A 13,818-nucleotide genomic window follows, 5' to 3' on the forward strand; every position below is an offset into this window, starting at 1 on the left:
CACACTGAAGTAGAGAATACACGTTACACGTATACTTGTGCACGTTTACGTCGTATTCAATAAGTCGAGGTTGTTCCAAAGTAAAAGACCTATTCATAAATGCATGCCATTGACTTCTGAAGAGATTCATAAGAAACGACGAAACTAACCCCTTGCACCTAATAAGTACATCGTTATTTTTGTTGACTTTCAATCTACGATCAGATTCTATGGTCGTTTTAAATATTCATGAAATTTGTGTTAATAAAATCTTCATACGTCCATGATTATTCGATATATTTCTTGCGTATGTACAAAGTGACGTTGACAAGACACGCTGAAAGAATTTGAATTATCTGAGTCTAGGCACTCAGTGGGCCATTACGTATTCATATTATTTCATATGTTTAGGGAGAGACACCAAATAGAAGGAGAAATATCGATCCCCTCCTCTCGCGAATTGCATTGTACATATAATATAATGAGCTAACTGAAATCTATAACGCAATTGCGAGAATAATTGATACGCCAGCCGCTCGCCTAGGAACGATTTTCAATAATTTATTCGATGGTTTCGTAATCCGCGCCACCCCAATTTGTTTATACAAAATCGTCCGACGTTTTGCGAGACAGACGTGGCCTATTTTCTCGACGACATGACACTGCTTGTACAAATGATTCTAGAACGCTCATGCGTCGAAAATTTGTTTAAAAATAACGTGTTCGTGAAATGTCGCGGAATACGATACTCGTATTGCACACGTTTACAACTGTCCGTATTTATATATATGTATATGTATATGTATATATTAATAATAATATCAAATACATTGTAATATATTATTATTAATATATCGCAATGGGAAAATATACAAGCCCAATGTCTATCTACGATTGTGCCTACTGAGTCTTCATTTCAGTTAGAACTGCTTCCAGGAGAGAAATTTTCTTCCACGGAACAAGATCATGCTTTGCGGAAACAGTTACTATCATACAATATACATAACGAATGTACAGTGGTCAAGGATTAGTTACGGCGAACAGTCGATCCGCTGTAGGATCCTCGCTGAAATATGCCGAAGAATTAAACATCGTTGCTGCCGTAGAATCTACAGCTGTTGTCTGTAAAGAAAATATTTCATTATTTTTCGATACTTAAACTAACGCCAAACAATCATATATTATAATGAAAAGAGCTGCGTGCGTATAATTTGAAATAGTTTAGCACAACGAAACAAAATAAAAAACGATATTGCTTGTCTTATTGAGTGTCTTCAGCCCCGCTGACACTGCAGAAGAAATACACTAAATTTATCAAATTTTTACACTCGGTATAACGATGTCTAAAAATTGACTTCAATCTACAAATCTACTGTATCCCTTTCACTGACTGTACGTTCTTGTTTTACTGTATCTTCGATGCTTGATATTTTCCGATACGAAGCCAAAATAAATCAAAATAATTAGAATTACAGATACAAATTTAAATGATGTGAACGATAAAACGAAAAAAAACTTAGCAAGCGGTGTGATTTGCTCCGATTAGAATACAAGACATTCATTCACCTCGGACGAGCTTGCACAATGCGAAGCGTTGATTGTTCCAATTTGTTGAGGTTCCTGTTGATACGGTAAATGCTGTACAGCGTGATGGTCCTGTGGCGAGACTTGCAAGTGATGCTGTTGCTTCCATTCCTCGTATTTGCTTGGAGAAACATGCTCTTGCTTTTGACTAATCTTTGATAGCCGCTCAGGGTCTTCTTCATTTGATGTTTTCGATTTCTGCCTTTGCTCTTCTGATTCAATGATCATGTGATTGATCGGTTGACAAATATCAAAAACCTGTTGAGCAGCTGGTTGCACCGCGACTGGACTCGAAACACTTGGAGGTTGTTGATTAACCAGCGTAATCACTTGTTGTGATTCCTTGCCTTCGAAAGGTATCGTTGGTGGTATTGAAATTGACGCTACATTAGTCCTTTGGTTAAGATTCGTGATTTCTGATGCGTACACAGTCTTCCTTTCTGATTCTTGGTGCAAGGAACATTCAGTTTGGTTAATTAACGCATTTTCTGGCTGCGGCGCGATGGATCCAGGGAATGACGGTTGTTGTTGCTCCACCAAACTGATAACCTGCGAAGCTTGCTGTACTTGCAACGGCGGTGGTGGTGGAGGTGGATCAGGAAATAGTTCAGTTTTCAAATTAGGTAAGAAACTGTCGATGGTTCTCCAAGTAGGTGCCCACAGATTAGAGTTTGGTTCTAATACGTTTGCCGATGACATCACCAGCAACATGTTCTTTAACGATTCAGGTATGGCTTCAAAAAGAAGTTCACTATTATCAGCGTGCATGTAGGCACGAAGTAAGTCTAGGACAGTAAGCCATAAAGGCAAGAATCCAGGGAGACTCAACAAAGGATTCAAGTGGTGAAGAAATACTTTCGACAACAACATCGCTGCTCTGACTCGTGTCTCCTCGACTCCAATAGGGTCATTTGTTGCTATTGGCCCAAGTAATTGAGCCAACAAAGGAAATAGCACCTGTTCCAAACACTGAGACCACTCTACCGCCGACAATTGTGCTAAATCGTGTGCAAGTAGAGTACTCTGAAGATATGTTATTGCTGCGGTGCGGACAGGTCTACGAGAGTCGCAGCAAAGCCTTGCAATACCTTGCAATAGAGGTCTCCATGCTTGCGGCCACAAAGAAACACCCTCAGTAGCGTTACTTTCCTCGGCCCACCACCGAAATACTTGAGCGGTTCTAGTATGCAATGTATGCATTAAATCCAACAGCTGAATAGGGCTCTGTTGGTAACCAGCGACTTCTTCTGCTGCACTGTGGATCCTCGTTCTCTTACCTGTACACTGGAGAACAGCCTCGGCAAAGGTTCTCACACAGCGGATGCACAGTTCGAAATTAAAGGGAGTTACGTGCGCCACATCTCTAACTAAAAACGTTAGGCTTTCGCAGCATTTGACAAGAGCAGCGGGGTCGTGCGGTTGCAGGTCGCGATCAAGAACGATTGTGTCAGCAGCGACTGGTAACGGTGCTTCTGTTCCCGTTGGAGATACCAGCACCCACTCCGGTACAGGACTGATGGGTCTAGGATCTAAAACCGATGTTCTAGAATTCGTTGCTTCGTCTAGTACAGTGTTCGACTGCTTTGGTGATAATGCACCTGCGCCAGCACACTCCAATAAACTGAACACCACTTTCCAGTCTTCTGTACTGTGAATATTAGCTGCACCGGTCTTCAGCAATTCAAATAAACCGTAAGCAATTTGTCTTGCGAGAGGTGCAGTAGTAACAGAAGGCAGATGAGTCAAGGGTAAGAGAGGAGGCAGAACGGTCCATGCACATTCTTCTCCACGTAGTAATCTGATTGCAAGTCTTAACATTCCAACGGCTACTCTTTCTAGGAGATACGGATGATTTTCTCGTGCTGCTGTTGTAAGTAGTCCATCCATGTGTGCCTGTACTATTGGCCAAATGCATGATACTCGATCACGATTTTGAATAGTTACTTCGAGTAGTAACTCTAATAAAAATACTAGAACATCCTCATCGTGGGGATTCGTAAATACTAAAGCACCCACGAGGGAACGAAGTGATTCAACCTGTAAAAACTTGCTCTCTTCGATAATTTGTTTTAAATAGCAATTGGCGACAAACTCAGTTGCTCTTTTTCTTGCAGTTGCTTCCGCGGGGTGAGACATTCGCGATGTATCCATAGCTATATATGAATACAAGCTAGATAATATTCCTTGGTCAACTGGTTGTGGCTTAGGTATAGCTGGTTCTCGTAGCAGAGATATTTTTCCTGATGAATCTATAAAATCTTCTCCCTCTGTAAGACACTTTGGTAACAATCTTGCTTTATACAAAGACTGCAAGCAATCGACGATATTTTTCCATGATGCTCTTATTGCATCCCCATGCATATGCGTGATCTTGAAGAGAGTGCGTGCAGCTAATTGACATCTGCCACTTCCACCGAGTTGCAGGACTATTTGGTCGGGTTCGCCACCGGTTGCGAGTCCTGTGAACTTACATAAACTGACAACGAGCGTATCCAAATCACTGCTCATACCGTAATGAGCACTAATTGAAGCGCAACTGAAATGTAACAATGATTATATTGATATGGTAATTCAGTGTTTTTCTTTTTATCTAACAAAATGTAACTAACCGGAGGAATGTTTCAGCAACACGACGTTGCAAAGATCTATCAGGTGCTTTATCATATGCTCTGCATAGAGCGCTTATGATAGGAGCCCATGCCTGTTCAGCTAACTCCTTGTCTACAAATTCACCAGCATTTCCAACTTTTAAATAAAAACTTTCGGGCCCGACACCTCTACGCAATAGTACTTTCCACAAATAATTTTCTTTTACCAGACCAGTTTGCTCGGCTGGCATTACGATTTCCTCACCCCTAATGATAACAGTATTATCAAGTTACTTATGAAATGAAAAACTTAAAACCATTGATAAGTATTATCGGATGAAAAATGTTCTTACTTAATAGAGGAATATATTTCATCGAGCATTTCTTGATCAAAATCGGCACCACCGTTGACCTTTTTTAAATTTCTTTTAAATTCATCAGCAGTCATTGGATTATTTTGCCGTTTTACATTATAATTATGTTGATCAACATTTAACATAATTACGGCATATGCCAAAGTAAATGCAGCATCTGCTGAAGAAAATGGCTTGCCATTACTATCCTGAGAAAACAAACAGTGATTCTTTAGATACATGTCTTTATGTCATAATGTTATATAAATGCCGCTGAAATGGAATGCTAAACTCACGTGCCAATGTTCTGCGAATTTTTCGAGCAACAAGGAAATAAGTGGTGCTTCACCAGGAAGCCTGAATGATTCTAAATAAAGTCTTAAAGCTTGATCGATTCGTGTATTTCTCAAATCGAAATTATGAACAAAACAGTTCAGAACATTTTTATTTTCCTTTTTACTAATGTATTCCCCGATGGCTTTCTTGTCAAGTCCAGGATTCTCCTTTAAAAACTTCGCTACTTTCTCTGGATCAGGATTACCTGGACTACCACCCAAAAGACCATGTTCTGTCAATTTTGCAATTCCTTCACGTGGACTTTCATTGAATTTTTCTGTTCCAAGCACCAACCACTATGTTTAAAAATAGTGTATGTATAGCTGTATCCCCCTATTTAATTACAAAAATCATAATTTTAAAAATCATACCCGTTTATTTGCCTTTATTCCGAGCAATTCTTCTCGTGTTGGAAGATTCGGCGAAGCATTATGCCGAGATGGTTTGCATAGCTCCTTGTACCCTTTACATCTAATTTCCATTCCAGAAATCAGCATAAATATAGCGTCCAAAGAAATGAACTGCATACTATGCATATTACCCATTAATGCAGAAGCATTCTAACATCAAAATGTACTGAATATAATCTTAAATTCAATTAAATTATTATATTTTGCTACAGTAAACATACCTTTGATAAAAGCTTCATTAATTCTTCATACAAATTTGTTGAATACAAACCGCAATCATAATTTAGATATAATTCTGCAGGTAACCCAGGTATTCTCCATAATCTTACTATGGCCTCTAGAATTAAGAAAAGCAAAGTTTGCTTGGAATTTGCATCAATATTATACAGGGTGTAACATGTATTTGTTTCAATATTTTAAGGGGTAGTAGGATACCCCAATTAAATCACAAAATGTCCTATAACATAGTATCCGATTTGCTTTCGTTTTGCAGTAATAATGCCTTAAACTTAGCACTATGTTCTGAAACCAAGAATAGCTTGTGCATATCGGTGAGACAAACACATTGAAAGAGTCCGTTGACCTAGAGAATTCGATCGAACCTTGAGAAGGTTGTGTTTGTTTCGGAAGGTCCTGAACACGTTTTAGAACCCTCATAGACACAAATCCTTCAATAGGGCTCATATTGTAAACGGTCCTTGTTTTGTCGATTACTGAGTCAATCTTGAACAGCTGATTACCGACAACTTTTTGGGTTACACTACATCTATGTATGTTACCTACGTTCTTTTCCACAAGCATTTTCGATCTTTTACGGTTTTAAAAATAAAACCGTAAAAGATACAATAATATGTATTTAGACTTTTTTCTTCTACTGATCTTTCTTAATATATCTGCAAAATTACAAAATCCTCTGACTCATAGTTTACCGTGTAGACATGTTAACTTTGAAGGATTATTATTGCAAAACGGAAGCAGATCGGACACTATGTTATGGGGCATTTTGTGACTCATTTGAGATCTTCTACCATCCCCTAAAATATTGAAACCTATACATATTACACCCTGTGTTATACAATATTCATACCGAGTGCTAATTCTCGTTGATCGTACGATATCCTATTAGAATCTGAGTTCACTATTTCCATCAATTTTATTATATAATGCTCCATTTGGAATTTTAAATGCTCTCTTTGCGATTCGAATAACAGAAATGATACTTGCAAGTCCGCTGCAAGAATCGATAACCGATCTGTGCCAAGAAGCTGGTAAATAATTACAATTATTGGGTGTCTCATCTTTCTTAAAATAAATTTCACGAATGCAAAAACAGATGGACATTATTTTCTTACCAAGATGAGATTCCTACACAGATCATCTTTCACAAGAGCAAGTAATGACGGAAAATTTGACAGTGCATCGGCAGCAATTTCTAATGCAACTTGTAATAAACTAAGACCAAGATGTGTCATAACTTCATTATTTTGTTTATCGAGGGGACTGCACAAAGACACAAGAAATCTAAATAATTCACGAACACAGAGAGCACCATAAGGTGCTAATTGCTGGTGGGGCATGAAACGAACTCCTTGAGCATTAATATATTCTTCCACTTGTTCAGATTCTTTTACTTTTGATGTCTTATAAGCACTGCTTGTACTATCATCTAGTGACAAATCTTCAACACTTCCTGCTGGAGACGTTACTAGATCACCTTTTTTTTCGTCATCAACTGTTTGATTTTCTAAAAACATAGTAAAATTAATAGCACATTACGTTTATTTTAATTACAATAATTATAATTACCTTGAGTTTCTTGTTTAGCGGAAAGTATTTCCTTTGCCTGATCTTGTTCATCTACTTCTTCTTTTTCCAAACTCTTACTTTCTTCTTGGGAAACGTGTTCTTTTTCTATAGAGACATTTGTACTTTTCTCTGTCTCTTCGTTATTTTCTTTGTTTTCCGAGTTGTCTTTCACATCTTCCTGCTTCTTATTTGTATCTGAATCAATTTCCTGTTTGACAGCCTCGTTTTTCTCATTTGGATTCTTTTTATTATTTTCTTTATTTTCTTTATTTTCCTCCTCCATTTTTTCCATGGTTCCTTGATCCAACGAACCCTGCATGTCAACAATATTTCCTGCAGTAGCAACAGGTGATGTTGCTAAGTGACCTGCTTTAAGTCTATCAACATGGCTTACAAGTTGGGTATCAGTATCACCAATATCTTCCGCGTTTACTTTTGCTGCTTTTTGTTTGAAATGATTTTTATTTCTCCTATTTTTACTACGAGTATTTTCCATATTATTTGTCCTCATTTTCTGTAAAAATATATAATAATTAAACCTTTACACTCCACTAGCACTGCTACAGAAATATATATTACATATAATATATCTTTATTAAGATGTAATTAATACGATTAATAACATACTTTCATATTCAATAAAACTCTTGTGTCATCTGCAAATTGTGGTAATCTACTAAAAAGATGTTGTACCATATCCCTTAAACAATGTTCTGCTGTTCTTCTTAGCAATTCTATAAACAAATATGTTATATATTATCAAAATTAAAAATAAAAATTAAGCATGTTTAATTTTCTTACCACTGAGACGTGTTTCAAAACATATCCTAAAACAACTGAGCATAATTTCGCAAATGCTTTCATTTGATAAATAGTCACCAGCGGATGATAACATGAGGGCTCTCAAAACTTGAAGTATTCTCATTAAAACAACTCCATCCCCAGAGGCATCAGTTCCAACAAATCTTGCATGTGTAACAGCATCTGCAACAGCCTCTACACATTGTGCTATGGCAGGATGATCAGGATCTGTAATAATTATAAAATTTTTACAAATTTACACTAATATACTATTAATTATTTTTCTTGTACATACCAATAAAACCATAGGATATTATTTTATTAACAGCAGACAATGCAAGACTGGTAACAGGTCCTGTTGTTTCTTCAGACCTAATAATTTCCAAAAATGGTGCTAAAAACACTCCTGGTTCCAGCTGAGACAAATCTTTTGCTTCGTTTAGTGCCTCTTTTAATGTAGTTAAACCTTTCATTAAAGTGTCTTGATCGTCATCCTTAAAACACAATTATTAATATATGATTATCTTTAAACTTGAAATACGCAAAATAACATAAATGTAAACAATCATGTTAAATGACATTGTCAACTTTCAGAACTGTTACCATACTGTTTTAGATATTCTCTTTGATTTAACAGCAATGGTAATAAATCCTTGTGACAATAACACATAAACATATATAGAATCCGACAAAAATGTAATCGCTTCATTTTTGTTACGATCCCTTGTAAAAAAGGCAATTGACAACGCGTTCTAACCTGATGAGAGTGCGAGGACCATCGGGCACCTCGTCTCATAGCCGTAACCAGGAGGCAGACTTCGCCCTCGACGACGTACAGGCCGCCTCCCGGGCAGGCCATTCTTGCGATCCTGCTCATCTTCTTTACAGCACTTGTCCTTACACCATTTTCAGCCTGAAGAAACCTTACAAACAGTTCGATAATCCGTAACGTCAAGTGTCAAGAGAACACTTCCAACGTTCCAACACGATAGTCATCGACTGGTTTGTTTGAAAAGGTGTTCGACAATCAACCATCTTTTACGTGCAATCGCTCTGCCATCTGACAATGAGACTACAAATCCAGAAATTCTTCATTTTACCACATTCGACGCAGTCTCTATGGTCTCTACGGTACGTATGTGATAAGTTGTATTTAGTAAAAATATATTGAAATTTCTAAATAATCATCAAGAATTTCTTAATAAAAGAAAATTATGGATCCTTATGTCTTTCATGATGTATAGATTTCAACACTCTAGTATAACTTATTTAATATGTAGATAAAATTGTATATTCAACAATTTTTTCTGCTAATAATAAAGATATATTCAAATTAATATTAAATCGTCTAATGGTAAGGTATATAAATATTTGTGAAGAATATAAGAATCTTAGAATTCTACACAGATTTTTCAGTTTGGAGGTAGATGTAACGAAATGTGGAAGTGGTCAGTTATGTATGTGTTTTAGTATATAACAACTCCCATTCTTAGATTAAGCTTAATAGGAAAATATCGCAACATATACTTCAAATATTTCTGTCGTTGTGTCATTTATCACATTCGTTACGGAACTAATTCCTGCAAGACTTGAAACAGTGGTGCGTACTATTAACCATTAAAACACGTTAAAATCAGTTTCTCCAGTATCCAAAATTTAAGTATTCGAATCGCATTATTATTTCAATTTTTACTACAGTGGTATTAAAGATTTAAAATAAAAGAAGCTAAGTTCAAATTCGAATATTTTGTGTTCAGAATCGATTACACGGCACACTTTGTGATTGTCTTTTGTTTGATCACCAACCTAAAATTGGAGAATTAGCGTTACACGACCATCAACCATGTATTCCTTTTTCAAACAAAAATTCCAAATCAGTTTGCGTAAAATCGCGTCGATTTATGTCAGTAGTACGGCAAAAATGATTGTCGAAAACAGATCGGATTGTGAAGGCTGGGAGAAAGATTACGAGACAGGTGATAAATTTCTGCTGTCGTTAATTTTACGAAAACTAATGAGTTTTGTCAAATTTTACGTTTGAAATGAAATGATGGCATGGAAATTGAAGGACAGGTATTGTTTTAATATTACAGTAATAATCGTTTTATCTCAATCTGTTGGCTTTAGTTTTCAGTGGGAAGGAAAAGATTATGCCTGTGACGAAAGAACAAGTTGATCAACTGATTGCATCCGACACAGTTGTGATTTTCTCTAAAACAACATGTCCCTATTGCACGATGGCAAAGCAGGTACTAACACTTTACTTCTATATAATTTTGCATAATATGTTATCATTTTTACTGTGGTTTTGACTTAGGTATTTAACAAACTACAACAGAAGTATACTACAATCGAACTAGATCAAAGAGATGACTGGGATGAAATCCAAACTATATTGGGTGAAATGACTGGAGCAAGGACAGTACCCAGGGTATTTGTAAAAGGAATATGTTTAGGAGGTGGTAAGGACATAGTGAAACTATATGAAACTGGAGAATTACAGAAAAAATTATAATACACGCTACTTAATTCCGCTTTAATCAAATAAATTGTACATTAATTTTTTTTATGTAATGTAATAAAAATTATTATTCCACGACTAACAAATCTTGTTATAATTACTTCTGCCTTTATAGTAATTAACAATAAATACTTTTAAAGGCAAACAATATCACCAGTAAATTGCAATTAAATTTAATTTAGTTAGAATCTTATTTTATTTTAGTGTATCAACTCAATTTTTAATTCTGTGTGCTGATTTTTGTTCTAATCAAAAAAATAAAACAGGATTCAATGAATTTATACAAAAAATAAACAATTTCTATAACACAACATTAAGCGACATTAAGAATGACAAAATATTCCGATTTGTAACGCATTAAAATTGCGTATAAAACATAGCTTATGAATAATATGTATGTATATACAGTATGACGGAAAGGAAGAGCGAAAAATTATTTCGTTGTATTTGCTAGCACGTGCCTACAATCGTGTACACCTATGTGATTCAATTCGCCAAAAATATCCACAGACCGGTGGAACAGTGTGTCAGTAGTGCATTGGGAACGCATGAAAATGGATTTTACTCAATATCGGAAAGCTCTTGTGTACGTTTTAACTTTCCTTGCCTATGCATGGTCCGGCTATGGAGCTGGCTTGCTCTCGAATTTAAGGGACGCCGTATTGACGGCGGAATCGGTTTTCCATGACTTATTTCAAAATACAATCACTGTCGCAAGGAAGATTAAAGACATACACGAGGTGTTCGATGCAGCAGTGGAAGAAAACTGTATTTTTCAGTGTCCAGGAGGTAAACACTTAACCTATCATCCTATCGTTATCATAATTTTTAGATTTCGTTATCTCCAGCCTTAAAGTGCATCTACAATTTGTTTTATATCAGACTATTGCTATTGGTCAGAATTTGAGACACACTAATAATGTCGCAACTTGCTCACTATTGTATTTTTATAGAATTTTCCAAACTATACTAATACATGATATAATATACGTGATTAGTACTGCTGAGTATTTTATATTCGTTAAAAAGTCACGTTTAATTCGTATTGAGTATACTTTAGTATAAGCATGATAAACTATAAATATATTTAACCACAGCCAACTCTAATACTAGCTATGTTGAACGACAAACAGCAACACTGTAAGAATCTGATTTTGCACTTGATGAAAAGAGTATGCAGCATTATGTGTCTCTGTCTATCTACTGCAAAATCGGACTCTCGCAGTGTTGCTGTTTTCGTTCAGGATAGATAGTACTAGAGTCGGCTGTGACTCAACGTGTTCAACATCTGACATGGTCGAATTCAATTGGTTGTTATTTTCTGTTCATTATGGCGCGAATATTTTGTATTTTAGGTATTACGCCAAAACCTGATTGGAATCATAAACCTCAAAGCAATGGATGTGGGTCTCTGGGAATCGAGGTATATAAATTATTTGAATTAAATCTCTTTATGATTCAAAACAAAGAGAAAAAATATAATAATTGTTTCAAATGTTGTAGATCAATCAAGAATATTTGCCATTGGCGGAAATGACCAAGTGTTGCGATACGCATGACATTTGTTACGATACGTGTAACACGGATAAGGAGAAATGCGACTTGGAATTTAAGAGATGCTTATACAAATATTGTGAGGGATATCAGTCAGCTACAGTGATAAACACATGTAAAGCTGCTGCGAAGATGCTTTTTACTGGTACGACTACTTTAGGATGTAAGAGTTACATGGATGCACAAAAAGAAGCGTGTTATTGTGGAGATAAGTGGAGTAAAAACAAGAAACCCAAGAAAGCAGCTCAGGCTGGAGGAGAACTATAGAACTACAAGAATTTCTAATTTAAGAAATATAAATGTGTTCGATTATAGTTACGGTTTTTTGAATTTGTATGCAAATTCCCGAGGAAATAGACGATTTTACACTAGGAGTCAGAATTTAGCAGTTTAAATAAATAAAAATATTTAAAAATCTAAAGATTAAAAACGTTGAATATTTAAAAATTGTAATATTTGGATTTTGTGTAAAGTTTGCATTGCGCAAATAAAAAGACATGATGAAAAAATCACGAGTAACTATAACCGGCCACCTCTGTATACTATACATAAGGCACATCTTTTTAGTGTTGAAACATGCAATATTGTATTCCTTTCTTTGATATGAAATGCGCAATTGATTTAGATCTGATTATTACTAAAAATGTTTTGTACACAACTAATACAAGTATAATTTGAAAAGATGTTTAACATTTACTATTTCCTGTTCTAGTCTTCTAGTTATAAAACTGTCTCCACCAGCAAACAGTTTACAAACATTGCAAACTTTTTTTGTTACCCGATCTTTTCGCGAGCAGACGATTTCTAAGACATTTAGTTTTCATACTGTTTACGAATAGTTTGCGAATACTGGTGGAGATGCATTTTGACCTACTACAAGAATTTTTTAGGATTTCAAATTTTTTATGTCCTTTCTTGTTTCTTCTAAGAAACAAGGGAATGCAACTCCGTTGACAATGTCATTACAACTACGATTTTATGGAACATTTTCGTTAAAAATTATCAAGTAATGTGGTGCACAACAGGGATTTGTTAAAAAATTCTAAAAGAATTGCAAGGATGGGAAACACCGGGTCTGCGCAACCATCCAAGGTGCACAAAGAACGGAAGAAAGAAAGTATCGACAGGTAAGACAATTTCTGACTTGTATGGTTAGTGCAAGGTGAACTGCATAGATGACTCGTTTACTCTGATTATTTTGAATGTTCACGAACTGGTTCAAGTTCTTTTTCATATTGAATAATCTAATTCGACGATAAAAGGAAAATATATAGAATGTTTTAATAATAAAGATAATAATCAGAATAGATGACATGTAGCGATACACCTTGTGCATCTAACGATAATTTACTCCGATACGAAAGGTAATACATAAAATCGTACTTTGTACTTCTTCATTTTGGGTAGCGTAGGTGATCGTCCCGGGAAAAATAAAAGGGCTTCAAACAATACTAATTCGCGTGTCAGTAAAAGAAAGTTAACAAAACATCGGACTACCAACCCCTTTATTATTTTTTTCTTGCGGCTACGTAGCAAGAAACCTAAAGAACATGTAACCAGGGTTGCACGAGCAGCTGGAAAATTGTGGACTCGAATGTCTCCAGAACAACGGAAAAAATATATAGATTTAGCAAATGCTGAAAAAAAAAGACGAGAAATGAGGAGAAAGAGAAAAAAGTTAAAGTATGCACATTAATGCGTTAAAAAATATTTTAATTTTAGAATTTATCTTATCATCTAAATTTATATATAGAAGGAGACAATAAATGCACAGGAAAAATTCAAAGGGAATAGAGCAAAATTCAACAGATATGACATTAGTTCAGCTACTCATGCTCAGGATACCTCTGCAAATTTTTCTCCGTTTGTGCAAAGCATCTTCAAGA

At 35.7% G+C, this 13,818-nt stretch overlaps 4 protein-coding genes across 8 annotated transcripts; 3 read left to right on the forward strand and 1 right to left on the reverse strand.

Annotated features, from left to right (window-relative positions):
* Window positions 1–259: 259 nt before the first annotated feature.
* On the reverse strand, window positions 260–8,882 carry Garz (Sec7 domain-containing protein garz). The gene is made up of 14 exons (XM_076384994.1): window positions 8,615–8,882; window positions 8,153–8,351; window positions 7,858–8,085; window positions 7,684–7,790; window positions 7,057–7,570; window positions 6,603–6,994; window positions 6,338–6,515; window positions 5,472–5,587; window positions 5,212–5,400; window positions 4,801–5,136; window positions 4,505–4,713; window positions 4,173–4,418; window positions 1,546–4,099; window positions 260–1,101 (listed from the first exon to the last, which is right to left on the reverse strand). The coding sequence occupies exons 1-14, from the start codon at window positions 8,732–8,734 to the stop codon at window positions 1,000–1,002; spliced, it is 5,490 nt and encodes a 1,829-aa protein (XP_076241109.1). The 5' UTR covers window positions 8,735–8,882; the 3' UTR covers window positions 260–999.
* On the forward strand, window positions 8,857–10,464 carry LOC143183479 (uncharacterized). Of its 5 annotated transcripts, none has more exons than XM_076385024.1 (3): window positions 8,857–8,988; window positions 9,985–10,106; window positions 10,175–10,464. In XM_076385024.1, the coding sequence occupies exons 2-3, from the start codon at window positions 10,008–10,010 to the stop codon at window positions 10,370–10,372; spliced, it is 297 nt and encodes a 98-aa protein (XP_076241139.1). In that variant the 5' UTR covers window positions 8,857–8,988; window positions 9,985–10,007; the 3' UTR covers window positions 10,373–10,464. The 5 variants fall into 5 exon arrangements, with proteins under 5 accessions (XP_076241139.1, XP_076241137.1, XP_076241138.1 ...); XM_076385022.1 differs by lacking the exon at window positions 8,857–8,988 and adding an exon at window positions 9,194–9,314; XM_076385023.1 differs by lacking the exon at window positions 8,857–8,988 and adding an exon at window positions 9,321–9,457.
* A 157-nt stretch (window positions 10,465–10,621) lies between these two features.
* On the forward strand, window positions 10,622–12,632 carry Gxivspla2 (phospholipase A2 group XII). The gene is made up of 3 exons (XM_076385019.1): window positions 10,622–11,167; window positions 11,734–11,801; window positions 11,882–12,632. Exons 1-3 carry the CDS (start codon window positions 10,927–10,929, stop codon window positions 12,197–12,199), a joined length of 627 nt encoding a protein of 208 aa, XP_076241134.1. The 5' UTR covers window positions 10,622–10,926; the 3' UTR covers window positions 12,200–12,632.
* A 148-nt stretch (window positions 12,633–12,780) lies between these two features.
* LOC143183481 (uncharacterized) lies at window positions 12,781–13,817 on the forward strand. Its single transcript, XM_076385026.1, has 3 exons — window positions 12,781–13,059; window positions 13,340–13,615; window positions 13,686–13,817. The coding sequence occupies exons 1-3, from the start codon at window positions 12,992–12,994 to the stop codon at window positions 13,696–13,698; spliced, it is 357 nt and encodes a 118-aa protein (XP_076241141.1). The 5' UTR covers window positions 12,781–12,991; the 3' UTR covers window positions 13,699–13,817.
* Window position 13,818: the final 1 nt, after the last annotated feature.

Source organism: Calliopsis andreniformis, chromosome 9, assembly GCF_051401765.1.
Source record: "Calliopsis andreniformis isolate RMS-2024a chromosome 9, iyCalAndr_principal, whole genome shotgun sequence".
NCBI classification, from domain to species: Eukaryota; Metazoa; Arthropoda; class Insecta; order Hymenoptera; family Andrenidae; genus Calliopsis; species Calliopsis andreniformis.